The sequence below is a fragment of the Suillus plorans genome (assembly GCF_016647745.1).
Source record: "Suillus plorans strain S12 chromosome Unknown HD556scaffold_9, whole genome shotgun sequence".
Taxonomy (NCBI): domain Eukaryota; kingdom Fungi; phylum Basidiomycota; class Agaricomycetes; order Boletales; family Suillaceae; genus Suillus; species Suillus plorans.
The window spans coordinates 832,758-854,159 of record NW_024537393.1 but is presented as its reverse complement, the minus strand read 5'-3'; the positions used below and the strand labels follow the sequence as shown (position 1 = coordinate 854,159).

The window sequence follows — 21,402 nt, the reverse complement described above, 5'->3', positions numbered from 1 at the left end:
CATAACGAACTGACCGAGGTTCGTTTCATGATGTCATCAAGTGGCAGGCCCTGGCTAGAGTAATATGTCACATCCCTAGCCTGAGGGTGTCAAAGTGTCGGTGAGGCTGAGTTTTCAAAAACACGTACTGCAATCTCATATGCAACACACTGTATCCTAATATCTCTTTCTCCCTGCTCTATTTAGTACCTTGTGTTCAGAACGACATACCCGATTGTCCATACGGGGTAATGAACTTTCTACCTTCCGGTGCCTCCAATCTTGCCCGATCCATCCTAGTGTCTGTCTCCAACCAATCCTCACCCGAGTCTGTCAACTAAAATTTCCCCACTCAAGGGGGAAGAAACCATTCACCTGCGGACACGCCTTTGGGCGCCAATAGGTCAGTCTGGTGCAAATCGCGCTGAAAGTTCGGTAGTAATTTGTTGTTAGGGTATAGCTGTACTCGGTCTAGATTTGTCCTTGTTCTTGATGTGTCGGTCTCTACCAAAGTAATTTCATGATGTTACAACATACAATACATCAAACCTCAATACAAGCACCTTTCTTCCACAATCCTACGCCTGAAGTTTAGGCACGGTCGCCGGCGATAACCGTGGTTCGAATTGGCTATTGACCGGGAAAGAAAATTCGTAGGCTAAACCACTGTCGGAGTATGCTCTGTCCCTCGGCTTGTAGCCCACGTTTCTGGTCCCTACAATATTGCGGTATCTATGATCACATCCGCTGCAACACACTGATGGAGTGCTTACCAATCTGTTATTGATTCTCTGATTCTTGATTCTTCTCGCGAACCACTCTGCAGCAGTAGAACCAGTCTCGAAATTTTTCTCAGGTCGCTTCTTCACCGCTTCTGCAATAATATGGCTGGAATCGACAAGAGCCCGCAGGACCTTCGAGTTGCCCGGGCGGGTGAAGAAAACTAAGGACCATCGCTCGTATTCAGCCTGTACACCAGGAGGTGCACTATCCACGGTCATTCAACAGATTAGTAAGGTTGACCATTCAAGTACTCATGCACGCACACAACACGGTGGATGTTGGATTGCAGGACGCCTCCGCTGAAAAGAGATAACGCATCTCCAATATTGCAGACAGCATGTCCAGGGATGGGCTATCAGTAGATAAGTGTCTGTTGTACGTGCACGCGAGCACCAGACTCGTGCTCACTCGAATATAGGACCACTCGTCATGACCGGGTGGAAGTACTTGGAGTCCACCGAGGCGATTGTGCAAGAAGCTCTGGTAAAGTTTGATTAAAAAGACATAACCCACGTGTCCAGTTACCCACCAGGCTGCCGAAATCAGTATGCGCACCTATAGCAGGGATTTTCGCCGCTTCTTTGATCTGCACAGGAGGGTTACGAATACATCTAGTCTCACTACCACTATACTCCTCCAAGTCATGCAGACTCTCCAAAGTCCCTTTCGGCAGTCCAAGCTTATCGTTGAATATATTCAATACAACATATGACACTTCGAGACCTTTGCGGGTAAATGGTGCAATCGTGTTTTCCATGCGAGCATTTACGGTCGATGGGTAGGTGCGGTGAATGACCTGCGGGTATGCCAGAGCATCATCCTTAGAAACGTTTATGAATTCGACAGTGTCCAAGGTGCCTGCGTTTGCGTTAGTCTACTACTTAGTAGTAGATTGGTCTAGAAATCCTACCAGTTGCATCAATCGCATTAGCCCCTGCTTTCTTGTATCTGATAAGGAACCCATATAAAAGAGGGGCGCTCATGAGCTAAGTCAAAACCAACCCGAAAGATTGACCGCTGTCTCCTTGCTCGAACGTCATAAGTTCTTCGAAGGGCAAAGCCATTGTCTCAGCTCCCATATCAAACATCTCGCTGACTTCTTGGTCTGCTCCGTGATTCTTTAAACTGTTAAAGAGTTAGGTCCGGCATAAATTCAACAAAATACTTAAATATGACGTACTACCAGAATCCGATAGTCGTCGCTGCCTCCCACAGTCGATTTACTTCTTTCACATCTCCAGCCCTGATGAGCTCATAATCAATAATCAAAAGTGGATGTGTTCGAACATCGTTGGGGAAAGGAGGAAGAGTACTTCCAGGCATAATATGATCTAAATAAGGATGTGAGAATGGTCATCGTAGTATGGTTAAGAGTGGATACACCACCTTTGAGTGGAGGCGGTAGGGTACTAGAGAATGCTTTGAAGAGGAAGTGCTATGGGAACTTCAAGTTGAAGGCGACCATTATGTACCATGTGAAGTAGTGCAATCACCACCTGACCTCCAACAGCGTCACGATCAGCATTACCTATAAGTACTAGTGTACGTATACGTGGCTTTCCCGTTAGAATCATGGGGCCCCGGGCAACGCCCGCGTGCGTGGCATTATGTAATCAACGTTATGATGCCCTTGCAGGTTTGCAGCTAGCGCAGAAAAGTACGGCATACACTAGTAAATTCGGCAGAGTGTGGTAGCCGCAACAGACATGTTCAGACCGTGAGATAACATTTTTTTCATCAGACAGACAGACAGCAAGTCAAGAAAACAAGCTGATCAATGCGTACTAGTAGTTTGAGCCTGAGGGAAAGACCCAACTGCAAACCAATATGACGTGTTGTGATACGACAGTGACAGGAAACGGGAACATAGCGAAATGCCAATACCGGGAGCAGACATGGGACAAGGATGGATTGGACGAGCGTTAGCCTAAGGGTTACCGACAGTACTGGACGAGATTCGTGGCTGCTAGTAAGAAAAAGATACAATTGGCTGTAAAAGTCCTTCAGTACGAAGCAATCATGTCGGCCGACGTGTTAATCATTGCGAGAGAGTTGCTAGTAAGTCCTTATTCCTTGGGATGAACTTGCACTCGAATGGTTTGGGGAGCCTTTGGGCGTGTAAGCATGCGTTTCAGGCTCATAGAGGGAGGAGTTACCAGAGTAAACCAGAACTCTCGAACTCTGCAGGAGGTGTGATCTCTTCCCCTTTCGCATCCAGTGCTTTACCGATCGTGAACGCAGCAAGGATACAAGAAATACTGAGGTACAATGAGGCTTCGGCAAAATATAACCCTGGAATAAGATACCACCGTTCAGTGGCGGCTTGGATAGTGTCATGTAAAGGACGCGCACCAGGACATCTGCGGCGCCCGAACCCAAAGATGAATTTCCGTGGGTCCAATTGGGGCGAGGGACCGAGGAATCGCTCAGGCCTGAATTCCAATGGGTCAGGGTACATCCCGTTATCCCGTGACATGGAAAGAATGTTTGCGATGACGGTTGCACCTTTGGGTATACGGTACCCTTCGTAGACATCTTCCTTCATCACGTGGTGCGGGATCCCTGTGTCGCTGAGAGTGAACGGGAACTAGGACAAAAAGTCATCTGGCTGACCTTGAGGAGCCACGGGTGCCCAGCGGAGGAGTTCCTGGATGAGCGCTCCGATGTATGGAAGCTTGCTTCTGTCGTCGAATACGGGAAATCGGTCCTGACCCACGACAGCATCGATCTCTGCCTGCGCATGCTTCTGTACCTCCGGATAAAGCAGCATCGCCAGAATGAAAGACGACAAGGATGATGTTGTCTGTTCATTGTTTCAAAAGTCACATGGGGAAGGGTGCAAAAGACATCGATATCTTACAGTGTCTACCCCCCCTGCATAGATCCCCAGACTGCACCACTTAGTGATCTCTTCTTGTTGGGCGCTGACCGTGGACCCGTCCTCTGGAAGGAGCTGTTCTGAAACGAAGGAATGCATGTAGTTGCCACTGTGCTGATCGGCGATGAGAATTGGTTAACGATCCCGGATAACAGGAACCCCCAAGACTGCTTAGCAAGGCTTACTATTTGTTTTTTTGCCCAGTTAAATGGTATCATGTCGAGCCTACTTAACTTTTGCCCGATGTCGAAGGCTACACGCTTGAAACCTGCCCCTGGAAACCATACAGGTAGAAAACGCACTCATATGAAAGGTCGGTAAGCTGAGTTTTATGATAACTGAATGAAAGGAAGGCATACATAATGGTATGGTATCGACCAACCAACGTCCAGGCTGGGCTAGCATGGCGCTCATTTCTATGCTGTCTTTCAGGATGTTGATGAGATAGTCGTTATTCTCGGTGACCTTCCAACCATATGCGAGATTAAGGACAACGGCCGCTGTGTTCCTAGACGCTCAATGAGAAACAAGCAAAACTAGCAATCACAAGAATTTCACGTTCTGATTTGCTCGATGAAATGTTCGGGGTTCTTGTGCAGAATACCAAGCAGTATGTGAGATTGTTCGGTTTGCAGCGACTGGTAGCTTTGTATAGCGCGGGAACTTAGACTGGCTTTGAGGATTGTGCGATACGTCTTGAAATATGGGTGAGCGCAAGATATGTTGAATGGATTCAAGTTGCGCTTGGCAAGTTCTGTCTGCATCCATACCCTTGGACGATCAGAATATATAGTGGCGCGTGAGTCGAGCAATTCGGTAGCTGATTGTAGGGAGCTAAGCACTATAAACTGCCGATTAGGCACGTGGAAGGAGAATATGGGCCCTACGAGACATGGGTGAGAAGTGTCGTAGCAAACGGGAAATTGGACAATGTGCACCATAGCTTTCAGCCCACTTGGCATACGTTAGCCAAGGCTCTTTCTTTGGTAGCTGATGAGCATTTCCGGTAAAGAGCTTTGGACGTGGCCCAGGGGGTAGTGGTAATTTACTGTGTCGACGGCTGTAGAAGAAAACTGTGGCCAGTACAGCCACAAAGAATATGAGTACACCAGAAGACATTTAGCAGACAACAGGTCAGCTTTTGCAGTTTACGTTCTGAATTCTTATAAGTATCCACAGATGATATAAGCGATGCTGTCACCGGTCTGGTTTCTTGCCCGCATCTGCGGCATTAATTACGCTCTCAAAACACCGCATCACAAGCGCAGGAAGCCCCGGGTCCTTGCGAAACAAGTGACAGCAAGCCCAGGGAGCAACTTCAGTCCTAAAACATTTAGCTCCTGGCGACAGTATGGCGTGGAGACTTAACTCCGTGAGCTCTTGAGTAATGTGTTGTCTTGAAACTACTGAGGCCCGATGTCATGTTTCCATTTGTTTTCAGGTGGCTTAGTCAGCTGTAACAGTAGTTGGTCCTTTGTGGAATTTGCAGCCCGAAGAGGTGGTAAAAATATTAATTCAGGATGAATCTACCGTTAACAGTAACCAGAAGAGTTGATGTTGTTCCTGAGCAGGGTAGGGACGGCAAGTGACATTTTGAAAAAAAAAAACAGAAAGCTGGGGTCATGTTCTTGATGCGGAAAAATTGTAGCTAGCTATGTATAGGAAAGGAGATGAGGGCGGGACCTAGTAGACTGCGGAGCAATATATCCAAGTCATCGGGTTAAGCAAGCGCGCGAGAAAAGGTACCGTACCCCATGAGGCTGCCAGTACACTGTTTTTCATGGGGCACGTCCTGCAGGAAAAAAACCGCCTCCTGCTAGAAACAGTGTGTCCCATGAGATGCTAAACTCTCTAGGCTCTCAGCACGCCGTTTCCATCCGAAAGCCAGGTGAAACACTCGGCGAGAAGCACTTTTTTGTCGGAATTGACGTGAATTGGTACAGAGACGCATCAGGCGTATTTTTGAGGCGAAAAAGATCACGCCGAGGCGCAGGATGGATTCCACATACTGCCGGGTTCCTCGCTGCCCACAGACCTCGGCAAGTCGGCAACCACAACGAACGCGCGCACATGTTTGGGGTCAGTACCAAGCCTGCGTGTCCCGGGCCATGTGCCTAATCATGGGCATAGCTATTTTGATGCGGTCATGACGCGGCGTAGGTAAGTGTGGAGGTTGACATCATGATGAGTACATATACTGCGAAAATGTTTGGGGAACTTGTCGTGATATAAGTGGTGCTTGACCCAGCCTGAATTGAGATAGCACTTGATACTGGCATGCGGCCGCGTCTGAAAACCAACATTGGATCAACGAGTTAGAAAGCAATACAACCGTGACAATACAAGACGAATGCAAGACGCACACTAGTAGTACGGACAAAGTCTCGGAGGACAGCCACTGTGAGTAGTGAAAACAGATTCTAGGCCTGTATGCAGATGGACATTTAAGTACGTAGTCAGATACATATGTTGATCATGAACGAAGATTTGGAATTCAGTTCGAGCGAGTCGCGACATCATCACCGTGACAGTCCCAAGATGTGTCACATGTACCGCGTCACAGTCGCGTCACGACCGCGTCTTGAATTTCACCTGTCCCCCTTGCTATAACAACGACTGTCCTAATACTGCGACTGCGCCCACATCGCATCATTGTACTTTGAAATTTGTCGCCACTCACTGCACAGTGCAATATGATTCACCGCATGTGGTGTCAGTCCGGGACGGCGTGGAGACAGCACTAGTACCCGACGTCTCGCAATTCCAAGTGACCCACTGGGTCCATCTGCAGCCTGGACCAGATCTCTTCTCAGATCTACACTGTGAAACCGTACAATCTCATTACAGACAGGCCATGGATCAATGGGATCGTCAAATAGTAAACCCAACATGCCTGCCATGATGTATCTAATGACAAAGAACATAGACTGGCGATATAAATTGAATCTAAAGTCAGGGACTTTGCAACAGTATGAGCGGCGTTACCGAAACATGACTGTTCAAGGCCTTTGCATGACAAGGAAACGCTTCGGCAGCTCTCTACGCTCAAAGATCATCAACTACTCAGATCTACCTGGCTACGTCGACCGTCCTCACTACCCGGGATTTTTCGTCACTGAAATTTTATTGACTCACTGGTACCACTTTTGCAATATGTAACATGAACTGATGATACCAGCACGGTAAGCATACTATTGCTATCAACTGCAATCAATGGTCGTAAAGATACATTGATACTATTACAATCATTAATGCATATATCGTCCATGTCAAAGTCCATGCAAGTCTAAGTCAGTCCAGTCTAACTAAATATTTGGGCAACTTGCGGCATCACCACAACCGAAACCTGCGTCGTCGTCCAGGGGAATCGTCCTCCTCCATAACATTATTACCTCTAATAACCTTCAGGAACACACTTTCTAGTGTCGCCTTTTCTACAGTGTACTCCTGGAAATCGCCTTGGGACGAGAGAATATGGAACAATCGCGCAAGGGTGAAACCGCTGCCTTCTTGTATAGGAACTTCGAAGCGCGTGGCAACATCGTCGGCTAGACGGGAGCCTGGAATCCGACTCATAAGGACCTGAGCTCTAATCACGTCCTCTCGTGTCGGACAAGAGAAATGCACTTGGTACGTGGCATAACGCGAGACCAGGTTGTCGATTGTACCAACAGCTGCAAGGCGATAAGATATTGCAAATATCATAATGAAGATGTGCCTACCCAGTAATTGTTTAGAAATGATGCCAACCTTATTTGCCAGAGCTGAAGCTTCTTCCATGGAATCTAGATAGCCATCTAAATTAGAGGCAAGGTCAGGATGATCTCAAAGAAAACGTACGTGTTGTGATAACAATTGCTTTTCCGACAGCGACGTTCCGGAGAGTGCCCCACATATCTCTTTTCATCTTCGCATCTACTCCCGTAGAAAACTCGTCAATGAGAACAACGGAGGGGTTACCTGCATGTGTTCATGTCAGCCATCCCATCCACCTGAAGTTTCAGAACTCACCAATGAGGGCGATAGCAAGAGACAGCTTGCGCTGATTCCCGCCGGACAGTTGACTTGCTAGTCTGTCAGCATACACATGCAATGATGTAGCAACCATGAGTGCCTCGACATTTGTCTTCAGTTCAAAGCCTCTCTTCAGGCCTTTGAGACGTCCATAGATCATGAGGTGTTCTCGAACAGTCAACTGAGAGTCGATCGCAGTAAACTGCGGGCAGACTCCCAAAGATAGACGTGCGGTTCTCGGAGAAGTTAACACTGATGTCCCCTTGATCAATACATCTCCCATATCCGGAACAATGTCGCCACCTAGACAACACAGAATCACGGAAATAAGTCTCAGAGAGTAATTGTCGTATCAGATATACATACGAATCATGTTGAACGTTGTAGTTTTGCCAGCCCCGTTAGGCCCAAGCATAGCAAAAATAGTGTCCCGAGAGACCCCGTAAGACACGTCATCAACAACTTTATTGCTCCCAAAAGTCTTGGTAAGATGAAGAAGACGCAGCACATCACTGGAATTTGCCACCGCGTGCGCTTCAGCAGCAACATCTTGTCTATTAGCCTCGAAACTGGCCTGCAACTTATCCATTCGTACTCGCCGTCCCTTGGTATTGAGGAATCGACGAGGGATAATTGACCCAGAGTCAACCCATACGAGAATACCGAACAGCACAAAGCCATAAACGAAGAGGTAGAGGATGGGACCTCCAAATTGCATGAGGTCACCAAGTGATGCCGATGTCACAGGAGTCGCGCCGTTGCAAAGCAGCGAGAAGAGATTTACTGATACAAAGGCGGTACGCATCTACGACATGATGAAGGCTAGTTTGCATGAAGAAAATAATGCAACTTACGACACTAGCCACCGGCGATAGCACCGAAAACGTGAAGTCTAGAAGAATCATTTTAAACGCCAGGCCGCAGATGAACATATAACAACGGCTTACGGATGATCGTGATGATACTGCCGGATTGAGACGGCGGCGCATAAGTCAGCGTCAAGAGATATCCACCCAAGTACAGCTAGTCCTACATTAGTGGTGGTGCGCCCAAGAAACTGCAAGAGCTCACGATATATACGATGATTTGGTATCCTGCCACTGCTGCAAAAGAGGACAGGGGTGACGACATGAACAACGACACGCAGTACGCGAATAGCGCGCCAACGATGCCATACAAAAAAAGAACGACCCACTGCCAGGATGTATCAGTGAATCACAGCGCTCAAAAAAATAAAGGTAAACATACGAAGAAACCAAGGCCGGTGAATTGATTCGTAGTGGTAGCGAAGACAATGATAATGATTGTAGCTATTGTCACCGAGAATATCGAGTCCCACATGAGATGGCCAATCCAAAGCCCAACGGGATTTGAAAGACCGTTCGACAGTTGCATGGCTTGCACGGCTGATCTTCGCTCTCTTGAGACATAGATGGAGAAGAACGCAGGAAAGACAGCCTAAGCAAGATATCAGTGCATGATTCTATGTATACAGGATTCTTGCACAATGCGTACCATAGCGGCCCCAAAAAACGCCACCCACTTGAGATCAACCAGAGTCCCTGAAGCAAGATGAGGGAAAGCAGCATAGCTCGCGTAAATGAGGTTCGGCGTGCGTTCAATGACCCCAGAAGCGTTCAATGCCCGATTATACAGTATATTTGTTACCAGATTCATCATGGTCGGACCAGTTAAACCGGGCGGGGTTGCCTGCCATGCAAATAACGAATCACCCGTCAGCATATCTATCGATATCCCACCAAACGTCAAGTTAAGGTAGTCCTGGTCAATCGTCGAGACAAATGTGGCATTGTCAACGATGTTCTCCGTTTTGAGGTATGACACAGTTGAGCCGAGAGTCGAAATGATATTCGGGGGTGACTCCAAAACTCGGGTACCAGGTCCAGACGCTGAATAGTAGATGGGCGATTCGGGGAAGTACAACGAAATGACCGACTCGTTCCCGAGCTTAGTGGTACATGTTGTGTCCTGGCCAGACAGGAAGACTATCGGGATGCATGAACCGCAAACCGCGATGACCACAGCCAACAAGGGTGTTAGCCAACTCCTGCGAGCGATTAATGCACGCTTATAAAAGATCGTAAAGGCTTGACTAAGAGGGGAACGAGGTCGCCCATCAGTAAGCTGAAGAGCTCCAGGTGGGGAAGATGAGCCGTCTGTCGATTCAGCCAGGGTGGGCTCATAAATACCACCTGAACTTGAAATGGACTTCTCGGTGCTATCTAGGGAGGCGCTACCAGTTTGACGGGCCATGAGATCTAGGAAGATATCTTCAATGGACGTCCCAAGTACATCACAGGACGCGACGCAAAGAGCGCTGCGCTCCTCATCCAACAGTTGGAGGACCTTCTCCACAACAACGGGATCCTTTGACTTGAGGTGGTATGATGCCTGGCTCGGCGAGGAGAGTGACATGGAACACTGGGGACAAACTTGACGAATACGATCCAAAGCTTCGGAGGGTGCTTTTGGAAGGTCCTTCTCAGCCAAATCAGGGAGGTCGAACATGACTTGGACGCTGTATCCCTGCCCGAGGTTTGACTTGAGAGCAACAGGAGTGCCCGCAGCTACCAGCTTGCCTGGCGCAGCTAAAATGGCTATTTTATCGGCCAACAGATCAGCTTCGTCCAAGAAATGAGTGGTGAACACGATGGTCCGGTCAAGGCGAACGGATGTCAAAGTCCTCCACAACGCCCGGCGGGATAATGGATCAACGCCGGATGTACACTCATCCACGAGGACAATCTTGGAGCCTCCAACGAGTCCAATAGCGAGCTGCAGTTTGCGCTTCTGACCACCCGAGAGAGTACTGGCATTGGCGTGGATCTTTTTGCCGAGATCACAGTCGCGCAGTAGCTGTTCGCAATCTTCGTCTTCATCTATCGATTTGGCAGAATGCTTCACTGCGCGCCATACGCGGAGAGTTTGGTAGCAAGAAAGTTCAGGGAATATCACATTTTTCTGAGGCACGATGCCGAGCGTTCCGCGGGGAGGACGAGACGCACCACCCTCAAAGGTGATAGTTCCGGTGCTGCGCCCTAGAAGATTTCCAATGATTGATAATGCCGTTGACTTACCGGCGCTAGTCATCCCTGGTAGTTAGCCATTTTCCATTCTGCCAAAGGTGAAACAAGACTCACCCATTTGATCCCAAAAGAACGAAGATACCAGATTTGGGAACATCGAAAGACAAATCTGCGATGGCAGTGACCGGTCGCTTCTCACGGTGGAACAAGGAAGGGGAAAACGTCTTGCCCAAATTCCTGACAGAAATTGCAACTCCGTTGGGATGCAGAGGTCGGTCAGCCTTTTTCTGCCTGCGGCAGCACGACCAAAAGCCTGGGGACGGCTCTCTGGCGTCATAGAGCCTTCTCTCGAGCAGGACACCTAAATATGGCCATAGGAACACGTCAACCTAGACATAGGTTAAGGCATTGTACACGAGATATATGCGTCACGTACAATGGCAGCAATAATCAAGGGCAACAAAATTAGATTTGTATCCGGATCTGGCTTCATGATATTGGTCGGAATCTGTTGGTTTTCCCAGCCACATATAGCACGGATTGCGAAAACGTAGTATCCAGGCGGGAAGATTACGGTAAAAATAGTCGCCGTAACCGTGCTAGCACTGCTGAAGACTAGCGCGAGGATAGCAAATATCATAGCAAGGAATGTAGTTGCCACAGCCGCAAGCTGAGGACTCTTGCCAAAAGGAGCCGCGACGAAGAAGGACCAACTGGCGAGCGAGAATCCAAATAGAAGGTGCACACCAAGCACCAGGCCAACGTTAGTACCGCTGAAAATTCGGTAGTGCCATATGATAGAAACGACCACCCATGCGGGAAGATATGCTAGAGAGATACTAATATGCCACGATCTGAATGCCATAAGTAATCAGGGACATGCGATGCATAGCGGGTCCTTTTGAGCAGTGACGCACGCTATTCTGGCAGCATCCAGTAGACCCATAGCCTTCATGTGGCTGGTTAGAAGATTGGCTCTCTCGCCGGTGAATGACCCCGGAAGATGATACGCAATCCCAATATAACAAATAAAACTGATCCCCAATTAAAGTTGTAGGATTGTGAGTTGATGTGTTGGACTCACAATGCAATGACAATGAGATTTCGAATGCCTCTAATGAAACCTGAAACAGGAAAATGTCAGTATGTAGTCGTACCATGAGCGTAACGACGTACTAAGTCTCGTATTCGTGGCCTGTTGTTGGTTGGTTTCCTGACTATATGGCCATTCCATAGGAGTGGGTACTACCTGTCCAGATCTAAGCTCGATGATTGCCTGAGTTGAACCATTAACACTTTGAAAGGAAAAGAGAGCAAGCGAATGTGTTACCTGGTCTAATGCCCATTGCAACGGCAGAATACGTGTCTCGAAATCACTAGTATGACTGATGACGTTGATGTAGACAAGACCACCATCGGCACTGATGGTGTAGTTGACTGGTTTCGGATCTGTGGCATTCATTGGAAGGTAATTGAACGCGATACCAGCAAAGCACTGAGAGGTCAGGTCGAAGTTTTGTGGACATTGAGTTGGTATGTCTGCGGGTGTCGCAACCTGCATGACCGCTTGAAGTTGATTCGACGTAAAGTTACTGGTGACGTGCGCCATGACTTGTTCCGCAGAGGGTGTTCCAGTACCATTGGTTCCATCAGCCCAGACTAAGGTTAGAGAGCCGTCAAACTGATCCTGCAAATTGTAGACCGATACCGGAGAGCCGAATCCGTACTACAAGGATGTGAGACGGTGGACTGGAATAATTTGGAAATATTCTTCACATTATTTGGCTTTAAAAGAAATGTCTGTGCGACGGCGAGGAAGACTTTGTAACCGTCGTAAGGATATATATTCATGAAATTGAGAGGGAGCTAGACGTACTTCCGTATCCGATCGGCAACAACAAGCAGCGCAGGATGTTCAACTATGGCATGGTCAGAGTGGTGAACGTTCCGCAGGCGTAATTTTACTCACGAGCGAATGTTTAGAGAGAACGATCCAATTCTTCCAGCACAGTATTGTAAATTGCCGGAGGAACAGACTCCCCGGAAACGCCATGATTGCCGTAACAGAAGGGATGAGGAGAGTTCGAAGAGAGGTTATATACCTCGAGGACGCGGTTTCAGGGAATACGCAGCAGCTGGTATAGCAATCTGGATTTGTCCATTGCAACACACAGGAGACGTTGCCGCATCGGTACCTATCGTGAGACGTGGAGAATTGGAAGAATTTAGAGTTAGAATGTTACAAGCTTCCCCTTAGTAAGTATAGTACTACTTGTAATGATAATCGACGTACAAATCAGATTCTCGTCTAACATTCCTTGGTGCTCGTCCGAGTCGGTTCTATCGCCGTCAAGTACTGGTAAGTAACTTGCAGTCTGAACTAGTATTTCATTCAGGACCATTTGCCGCGTGAGTGTTGGAGGCGGCGTGCGAAGCCAAATGCGTTTTTCTTAGTCTTGCTATGTTAGTATCCATCCGCGCCTAGTGGGTTACGGGCAAGACATGTGAAGACAGGAGAAAATCACCGGTGACGTACACAGCCCGTTCTGCCTTCCGTCGGAGTTCAACCGCTTACTGAAATTACTCAGCATTTTACACTTTAGATCCCGCCCGTAGTCAAACCTATAGCGAACTTAATCATTCCTTCCTCGCAAGTCGACGCTGACCTACATGGACTCGGTTGTTGATTTGCACCAATTCTTAAATCGAAGGACATGCCGTGCCTGGTCAATGTGACAAATTTTGTATGAAGTTTTGTTTGTAAAGGCCATATATCTACCAAAACTCTATATTTCCCACAATCCAAAATTAAAATAGGCAGAGTTGAGAGACAAAAAATAATACCTCGAAAGAGTATGCTACTAGGGACCCGCTCAGATATGTACATGTCAATAAGGGTGACGCATCTACTTTTTTTGAGTGACTGGATACCACTAGCCCAATTCACAACCGTCCTAGCCCAAATTTGCATGATAGCTTCAGTGAAATGGTTGCTAATCCTGTACCAGATGGTGATGCTAACTAGGAGCGTTCAGTTATTTTGCGTTCGATTTGGATGCTTTTGGACGTCGCTTTCAACTCACCCAATCGTGCCAGTATGATAACGCGATAACGCGCTATCTGCGTGGCTTCATTCCGAGTCCTGCGTTGTCGCTTTTTTTGGTTGCCGCCACTTCTTCATTAGGAATCGGAACAGTCGCACAGCGGGGTGTCTCACATCGCGCCCATATGCATTCCCGCGGTGTTTTCTCCCAAGAACCGCTTGGTACTATGTGGTACAGGGATTGCAATGATACAGTGCCCACTGCTGTCACCTAGATCTAGTCTGGAATATTCTTGCAAGCAATCAAGATGCGGCTTGACATCGGATGCGCGCTCCAAAAGTTATGTAAACTCCACACAGCCGATATGACTATTCAGGGGGATGGAAGAACCTGTGAAAATGAGGAAGTTAGAGAAAGGAACGGTCTGCGCTATTAGCTGGGCCTCGAATAACATGTGAGTTAATTGAGGATACATACAAGGCCGCCATTGGTGTGCCTGGCACAGAAGTTCTGCACGAACTCGGGGCCGCTGACTTAATATATAGTGCGCGTTGGTTGTGATCGGCATCGACTGGCGGCAGGAGTCAAGAATACTCCTAAATCGTGCAAAGTGCTTCGCTAACCACTTTGCGGATGTCCTGAAATGTGGCCTGGATGTCTGACAGGCCTTCAACGTACTCGCCTAGAATCCAGAGGACGCCGAGGAAGGTTTTGTCGGCCGGATTTGATCGCTGTCAGAGCTTGGGTGAACTTGTTGCATATGGATTGCCAGATGTGCTATGAGTGCCGGAACCAGGAGGGGGAAACCAAACAAAGGCCACGACGTCAAACGCAGAGGAATTGGTGTCCCCAAAGAATTTCATGAGTATGTAGAGAACCCTTCTAACCGCTAACACGTGGATCGATTGGTTTAAAGGTTGCCTGTACTCCGGAGCCTTTGAATTAGTATACGGTAACGTGCACATTTCAGATGGCATCGCTAGGACAATAGATCCACGTACAGGACGAGAATCATCTCCCGTTCTCACCACACTTGGGACACACCTCCCGGTAGAAGTAAGGCAGCTTTTTACTCCTGATTGACATTATGCGGACTGATAGATCATCGATCAAGGAACATACCACCATTAATCGTCGATACAATAATCTTGCGTGTCTAGTCTCTCTTCATCAGCACCTTTCTCGAGAGACACTCTAAGCTCCTGCGTGAATGGGCTCTCTGTGGTCAGATACGACTGTGTAGTATGGTGCCACTCCTGCCATGATGATTTGAATTTTGGACGACGTGGCTGACAGCGAGCTCGAGCCATACGTCCAGGATCGCACGCAATATTTGGTGGGTAGAAAGGCGTGAGAAAAAAACTTTCGATACGCATGAAGTACGAACTATTACTCTTCCACTTCACTCCAGCCTTATAAAGTATGAGTTCCAACTAATTCGTGTTCTACTTCAAATAACCCTGTCACGGTGTTCTTGAATCACACCCTCATGGCATTTCTCGGCCTCCGCGAGTGGTCCATTCCTGCATGTTCCATTTCTCGTGCCACAAGTGCCCTTCGCCGGCTAGTCATGTTGAATGATGTGCCCTAGTAGCAAGCGTATTCACCTTTCACCTTGCCTCAAAGAAGCAGGATAAATGTTCGTTGTACGTTGTTACTCTGACCTCGAATGGGTGTTACAGCGGAGACGTGCGTCAAGGATCCTCAAAACCCATACGGTGCTCGAATTACCAAGGAGGCCCATAATTAGAAGGCAATTTGACTTCCTACGAGGTATTAGGCGCGTTCCATCACACCCTTTTTCAATGGGTTGATAGCTCATCCGTGGCTTCCTTGTACTAAGTTGTAGACTCTTTCTTAGAACCAGATATCCTTAATTTTGGAGAATCCACGATGCAAAACACGATGTTCGTCGCAGAGATTTTCTGGAGTGCCATGCGTGATTTATAGTACACGCTCAGAGAAGCAATCGGTACTTTATTTTGGACGACATGGGCATTGTTTTAATATATTAACTGATTTCTGCCAGATGGAATGGGTGCTGAGTTGAGCACTCATGAAATGGCTAATGGCTGGATAAGATGTTCTGAGTCAATCAATTACCACCTGTAAGTACACCGCGAAAAAATGCATAACACTGTTAATAACACAATAGATAGGCAGTGTACTTACGTACATCTTCCGCATGATTCATAGACCCATTTAGACTTTTATACTCGCGGCATGAACGATTAATGATGCATCAGGGACAGATGCACCCACACAGTGCATGGCAGTTGATGCCATCACGCTTGTGATTCATGAACCGGGTCGGGTTCAGTTCATTATTAATGGATCTCAGGGGATGGTGCCGAGCTAGAAAGCATTTAGGAACCGGCATCGCTGAGCCTTTCCACGCTGCCCAACAAGCACCACTGACATGTCTGCTTCCCCAGACTATTACACAGAAGACAAGGACAAGGAAAATGCCCTTGGCTCGATTGAAGATGGACTTCATCGAGTTGCGTACGCTCAGGCTGAGGCAGCACCAGATCGTGTGATCGCAAGCCGTTTCGGTGTACTTGGCCCACTTCTTTCAAGACTCTTTGCCATTGGTGTCGAAGCTCGTGGGATAGAACGTGTACCGGAAGACCAGAGAGAGTCGAAAAATGCCTGGAACAAGTGCGTATGTTATGTTGCGCTCGTACTGTGCCTGTCCTGAGCCCAATGTATGTAGTCTTCTCATGTGGTGGTCAGTTTGATTTGATCCAACACATTGTTTTGTTCTCATGTTCCCCTCCCTCCATTTTTGCGCAGGTCCGTTAATGCAGTGTTGACTACCATTCCTATCGGGGCGCTCGGACAGTCCGTTTTCACTTTGAGTTTTGGGTATGTTCACTCACCACATCATGATGCCGCTTCTTACCCACGCTTATGCTCTCAAGCCATGCTGTAGCAACTATTTTCTGTTTTGGCGCTCTCGGCGGCATTGCAACAGCATTCATTGCTACCCTCGGCCCCATAACTGGTCTCCGCACCATGGTTATCACCCGTTTCAGTTCAGGATACGTTGGTGGCACCATTTATTCGGTCCTCAACATCCTCACTCAGTGCGGCGATTCTCGTTTACATGCACATTATCTCACTGATCGTACCTAGGCTCGGCTTTTCCACAACAGCAGTCATTCTTGGAGGTCAGACGCTCGCCAATATCAATCCTGGCACCCTTCCGCTCGTCGTTGGCATCATTATCATTGGTGTGTGTTGCCTCATCCCGTGTTTTATCGGGTACGACATGGTACACGTCTACGAACGCTACGCATGGATAATCGCCAGTGTCATAATGCTTTTCCTCTGGGGTCTTGGTGGCAAAGCCGGATATGACATAAACGCGCAAAAATCTTTCGAAGACACAGGGCGTGCTCTCTCAGCAGATATTCTCGGCTTTGGCGGAATCGTATTCGGCTCATTTACAGGGGTGAGTCCACCCATCATCTCTCTTATATCACAACAGGGGCTAAATACTGCAAACCTTTATCCACCAGTGGGCTCCAGTCGCTGCGGATTATAATTGCCGGCTACCAGCTGATACGCCACCTATGCGTGTATTCCTGCTTACATTCTTCGGCCTGTTCATCCCTATCTGCTTTGTCCAGATCCTTGGCGCAGCCCTCATGTCAATCACAGATCCGGCATATGTCTTAGCATACACAGATGGTTCGACAGGCGGCCTAATTGCGCAAGTTCTCTCCCCTTGGGGTCACTTTGGCCAATTCGTCCTCGTCCTTCTCGCACTTACTGTCGTGTAAGAGAACGGCTCAATACCTTCTTGTATATACTAATCTAGGAATAGCGCTAACAATATCCCGAATACCTACTCCACCGGCCTATCGATACAAGCCCTCGGACGCCCATTCGCCATCATCCCGCGCTTCTTCTGGGTTTTCATGGCTTTCGTCGCATATACCGTAGCAGGCGTCGTAGGCCGCGAACACTTCAACGCCATCCTTTCTAATTTCCTCAGTATTCTCAGTTACTGGACGGCTTTCTTCATCGTGATCGTAGCCGAAGAGCATTTCATCTTCAGACGGAAGAACGGACCGCTTGGAGGTTACAATTTGGATGATTATGATACGCCGTCAAAGTGAGTCTACTGGTTTGGGGTGAAGATGTTATTGACCCTATTATATCTTCAAGGCTGCCACCAGGCATAGCGGGTATACTCGCAATGTGCTTTGGAATCGCAGGTGCCGTCGTTGGGATGTCAGAGGTATGTCATTTACCTGCCATAGCCTCGTACACTGATATATCTCCCCGTTCGTAGGTGTGGTATACAGGACCGCTTGGGAAGATGGCAGGAGCGGCGTACGGCGCTGATCTTGGGTTCGAGGTATGATTGATTCTTTCGCCGATTGAACATGCGCTCACAAAATTTTCATATAGCTCGCAGCTGCTTTCTCGGCTGTTACTTATCTTCCGCTGCGTGCACTTGAGATTAAGCTCATTGGACGATAAGGGAGATCCGCTGTACTAAACTGGTGTCAAGGTTGTAAGTTAATGATCATGGATCGTAGGAAGACGGGCTGGGTAGATTACATACTCTGTAGTATTTGATTTCGGTTGAAATCACAGGTGTATGCATCATATGGTGTGGTATTATACATGTTGTGCTGGACGCTCTATAATTCTGGAATTTCTTTTGTAACAGTGCCTTCTGCTTCCCGAGTCTCATAGGTTGACGTCCTGGAAGGTATAGTGGAGACTATGGGACCAATATCACTTCCTTCCATCTCTCATCATCTGATTCCTGTCTAACGAACTTTGTCCTCCGGTTAGGCATAACTCCAAGTTCGATATAGTCAACTTCAATGGGATCAATCAGAACCAACGCAAAGTTTCCTCGGGCCTCCTCGTAATTCTTAGCGTCATACCCTTCCTCTCCGGGTTTCGCAACTTCGACAGGCCACTTTTCTGCATCGCTGTAAGAGTCCATGGGGGAACCCGGAACAGGCCGGCACCAAGATGCGCGCATGTGTGCACCGACATTATCAAATTGCCTCTGTCGCTCGTCCTCCCAGTCCCACCCCTGACTCCGGAATGCATCATACACCTCTCCCACGCCCTCGATTCCTTTGTTCTCCTGAAGTTCGGGTGAGGGGTAGATAGCCGCATGTCCAGAGATGCGGAATTGCTCGTTCGTGGCTTTGATCCAGACGTGCGCTTCTACGCGATGGCTAGGGTGGGACTTGATCTGAGCGACCTTTGGAGTGCGGATGTCTGTGGTTGTGAGGAGTAGGGGTAGAGAAGGCAGGGATGGATGGACGACGTGGCCCCTGAGGACATGGCAACGGACGTGTGGAGTAGCGTTGTTGAAGTCGGTAGTTGCGAGCTGAAAGACTAGTCCGAACGATGATATTGGTCCGTGTCTCGTGGAGTGTGGTTGGGAGCTTACCATTTTTCATGCCGCCTTCCTTTTGCAGAGCGAGCTTTAGAGCGTTGTGCCAGCGTGCGCTCATGATAAAACAAGTGTACTCAGACTATGACTGTGACGGTAATAGGGATGAAGATATTGCACTGAAGTCCAGCTAGGCAAACAATAAATTCATATATGCTACGTGAAAACCACTACCAAATACACTTCGACTGGATTCGGTAGACGCCTAACCCTTCACATAGGCTTGCTAGGGAGCTGGGTTAACAGGACGCCATAGCGCTTTTTAAGAGTAACGCGGTGTCTCGAGAATTTATCATCAGGCGAGAAACGTGCTGTATAGACAAATAATATTATTAGTATACCAATCGATGCACATTCTTGAGCCAGAAAAAATGGCATCAGGGGAGACGAACCTGGGTGTGCAGACTTGGTAATTCGGCCCGTATCTGTTGCTTTCTGAAACAGCGAGTCAGACAAGAGTTGCTCTATAATAGCGAAGGTGCTCACATTCAGAGTGTATATCCTGTTCCCACTCTCATCTAGCGTATACATAAGATGCATGATGACTTGTGAACGGCAACTCGTTGAACTTGGGATGATGAGCAGTGAGCACGAAACGAAATAATTTCTAGTATTCTCACGCTGCCAAAATGGGCTATCTTATTATCTTACTCTAGTACCATTACCAGTCTGGCAACAACTGGAATTGTCGGCGGCTCTGGAGTTTGGAGTAGACTCAGTAGACCAAGCTCTTTCGACTTTTCCTACATAGCGTCTCTCAATACTTCATTGCACTATAATACGCAATACGCACGCAATAACCTGCACCTATAAACCAACGGAAATCATTCTTGTGGCTGAATGGTTAGCGCTTGAAGTCAACGTGCTGGCCATCATGCCCCGAACGTTATTCAGAGTTCTGCCAAAGGATGAGACGCCCATTCCATTCTCACACTAATTCTCAGTGTACCCCACCGTTTCTCTTACACCAATTCAAATATACAACCACTCGCGATGAGTGAAGTCCATAGGCTAGATACTGCTGATCTTCCTCCAGGAGCCTCCAGATCCAGCCGGGAAAATGTCGCTGAAAGCTCGGTATGTGGTATCTTGAAAATCCGTTGCTTCCATTATATATTATTCGTCCAGAACCAACCTCGTAGAGGATTCTGTCAGCCCCTGCGGAAATTGAAGAATGGGTTGATCAAAAAACTCCCTGTGCGTAAAGATGAATGTTGATTGTTCTGAATACGGCTGAGATTGTACAGAAACGCTCTAAGCGAACACGCAACTGCACCACTTTAGTACAGAATGTCGAAATTGAGGGGGCTTCATCGAGTCAGGAAGTTGAGGTAAGTGCTCGAACTTGCTATCCTAGTCCTTCAGTTTTCTTAGAGGCGCCTCCATCCTTTCAATGGCAACAAGCATCTCACTACATCTGAGATTCCCAGCGACTCTGCGAACCAAGGGTTGTCCGGAGCGCCTATTTCACAGGTATTTTCGCCCAACACTTTAACTTTCTTTTCTAATTTCGGCGGTCCCACAGGTTCAGGCTGCTCCTTCCGGCAAGGGGGAAGGACCCGATTCTCAATTAGTTGATGTTGAACTTCAGGGTGCTTGTGATGGTATACAAAATATGGAATCACTCGGGAAACATGCGACTTCTATGACATCCGCCGCCGACAATGCCTCAGCGGATCTTTCTGCCGCAGATGATTTTGAGGCGGCGTATCTCCAACCCCTAAAGATTATCGATGGTGTCCTTGAGAAGATCGCGGATGTAAGGACCATTCTTCTTGATTGGAAGTGAACTAATCAATCAATTTGTATAGGTACATCCGTACGCAAAGATGGCGCTGGGTGTGCTGTCTGCTGCATCCAAAGTATGTTTGGTTTCTCTGCAGTCTATTCTCATACTCAGAAGTTTTAACTCCATGCAGATTATAATTGCTCAAGCAGAGCGCGACAAATCGATTCTTAGTCTTCTCAAGAAATTGGCTGAAGTTTACCGCTTCATGACTCAAGATGACAGTCTTAACAAGATTGAATCGATGCGCGGAATCGTTGGAAAGATCGTTCAGCAGACTCTCGAGTGTGCCCGTTTCATCAGGGACTACTCGGAGACAAAGAGCTTTTGTGAGTCTCCAAGCTATCGCACTTCGTACATGAATCTCATATTAGTATCATAGGGAAGAGACTCGGGAAAAACGTTCTTTCGGAAACTGATGACATCATCAAACAGTA

At 47.8% G+C, this 21,402-nt stretch overlaps 6 protein-coding genes across 6 annotated transcripts; 1 reads left to right on the top strand and 5 right to left on the bottom strand.

Moving 5' to 3' along the window:
• Positions 1–462: 462 nt before the first annotated feature.
• HD556DRAFT_1343976 (uncharacterized protein) lies at positions 463–2,392 on the bottom strand. The gene is made up of 8 exons (XM_041302185.1): positions 1,943–2,392; positions 1,765–1,887; positions 1,673–1,710; positions 1,292–1,620; positions 1,171–1,242; positions 1,026–1,114; positions 753–966; positions 463–694 (listed from the first exon to the last, which is right to left on the bottom strand). The coding sequence occupies exons 1-8, from the start codon at positions 2,083–2,085 to the stop codon at positions 638–640; spliced, it is 1,065 nt and encodes a 354-aa protein (XP_041164445.1). The 5' UTR covers positions 2,086–2,392; the 3' UTR covers positions 463–637.
• Positions 2,393–2,800: 408 nt separating this feature from the next.
• On the bottom strand, positions 2,801–4,759 carry HD556DRAFT_1430462 (cytochrome P450; the record flags this gene model as incomplete). Its single annotated transcript, XM_041304906.1, has 9 exons — positions 2,801–2,870; positions 2,919–3,054; positions 3,115–3,324; positions 3,376–3,565; positions 3,623–3,754; positions 3,826–3,941; positions 4,000–4,148; positions 4,199–4,523; positions 4,579–4,759. 9 exons carry the CDS (start codon positions 4,757–4,759, stop codon positions 2,801–2,803), a joined length of 1,509 nt encoding a protein of 502 aa, XP_041164444.1.
• Positions 4,760–6,756: 1,997 nt separating this feature from the next.
• HD556DRAFT_1037715 (uncharacterized protein) lies at positions 6,757–13,211 on the bottom strand. Its single transcript, XM_041295957.1, has 19 exons — positions 12,671–13,211; positions 12,578–12,620; positions 12,478–12,521; positions 12,032–12,427; positions 11,878–11,977; positions 11,786–11,825; positions 11,619–11,735; positions 11,138–11,555; positions 10,816–11,090; positions 9,170–10,757; positions 8,903–9,112; positions 8,726–8,848; positions 8,602–8,677; positions 8,509–8,546; positions 8,021–8,459; positions 7,652–7,957; positions 7,481–7,600; positions 7,363–7,425; positions 6,757–7,314 (listed from the first exon to the last, which is right to left on the bottom strand). Exons 1-19 carry the CDS (start codon positions 12,752–12,754, stop codon positions 6,971–6,973), a joined length of 4,824 nt encoding a protein of 1,607 aa, XP_041164443.1. The 5' UTR covers positions 12,755–13,211; the 3' UTR covers positions 6,757–6,970.
• Positions 13,212–15,974: 2,763 nt separating this feature from the next.
• Positions 15,975–18,363, top strand: HD556DRAFT_1037766 (permease for cytosine/purines, uracil, thiamine, allantoin-domain-containing protein). The gene is made up of 10 exons (XM_041295958.1): positions 15,975–16,406; positions 16,462–16,476; positions 16,542–16,613; positions 16,670–16,834; positions 16,884–17,202; positions 17,270–17,529; positions 17,578–17,868; positions 17,922–17,994; positions 18,049–18,114; positions 18,168–18,363. The coding sequence occupies exons 1-10, from the start codon at positions 16,165–16,167 to the stop codon at positions 18,237–18,239; spliced, it is 1,575 nt and encodes a 524-aa protein (XP_041164442.1). The 5' UTR covers positions 15,975–16,164; the 3' UTR covers positions 18,240–18,363.
• HD556DRAFT_1038710 (uncharacterized protein) lies at positions 18,159–19,329 on the bottom strand. The gene is made up of 2 exons (XM_041295959.1): positions 19,177–19,329; positions 18,159–19,121 (listed from the first exon to the last, which is right to left on the bottom strand). Exons 1-2 carry the CDS (start codon positions 19,238–19,240, stop codon positions 18,487–18,489), a joined length of 699 nt encoding a protein of 232 aa, XP_041164441.1. The 5' UTR covers positions 19,241–19,329; the 3' UTR covers positions 18,159–18,486.
• Positions 19,306–19,799, bottom strand: HD556DRAFT_1343918 (H/ACA ribonucleoprotein complex, subunit Nop10). The gene is made up of 3 exons (XM_041302184.1): positions 19,666–19,799; positions 19,572–19,614; positions 19,306–19,490 (listed from the first exon to the last, which is right to left on the bottom strand). The coding sequence occupies exons 1-3, from the start codon at positions 19,717–19,719 to the stop codon at positions 19,393–19,395; spliced, it is 195 nt and encodes a 64-aa protein (XP_041164440.1). The 5' UTR covers positions 19,720–19,799; the 3' UTR covers positions 19,306–19,392.
• Between the last annotated feature and the right edge of the window lie 1,603 nt (positions 19,800–21,402).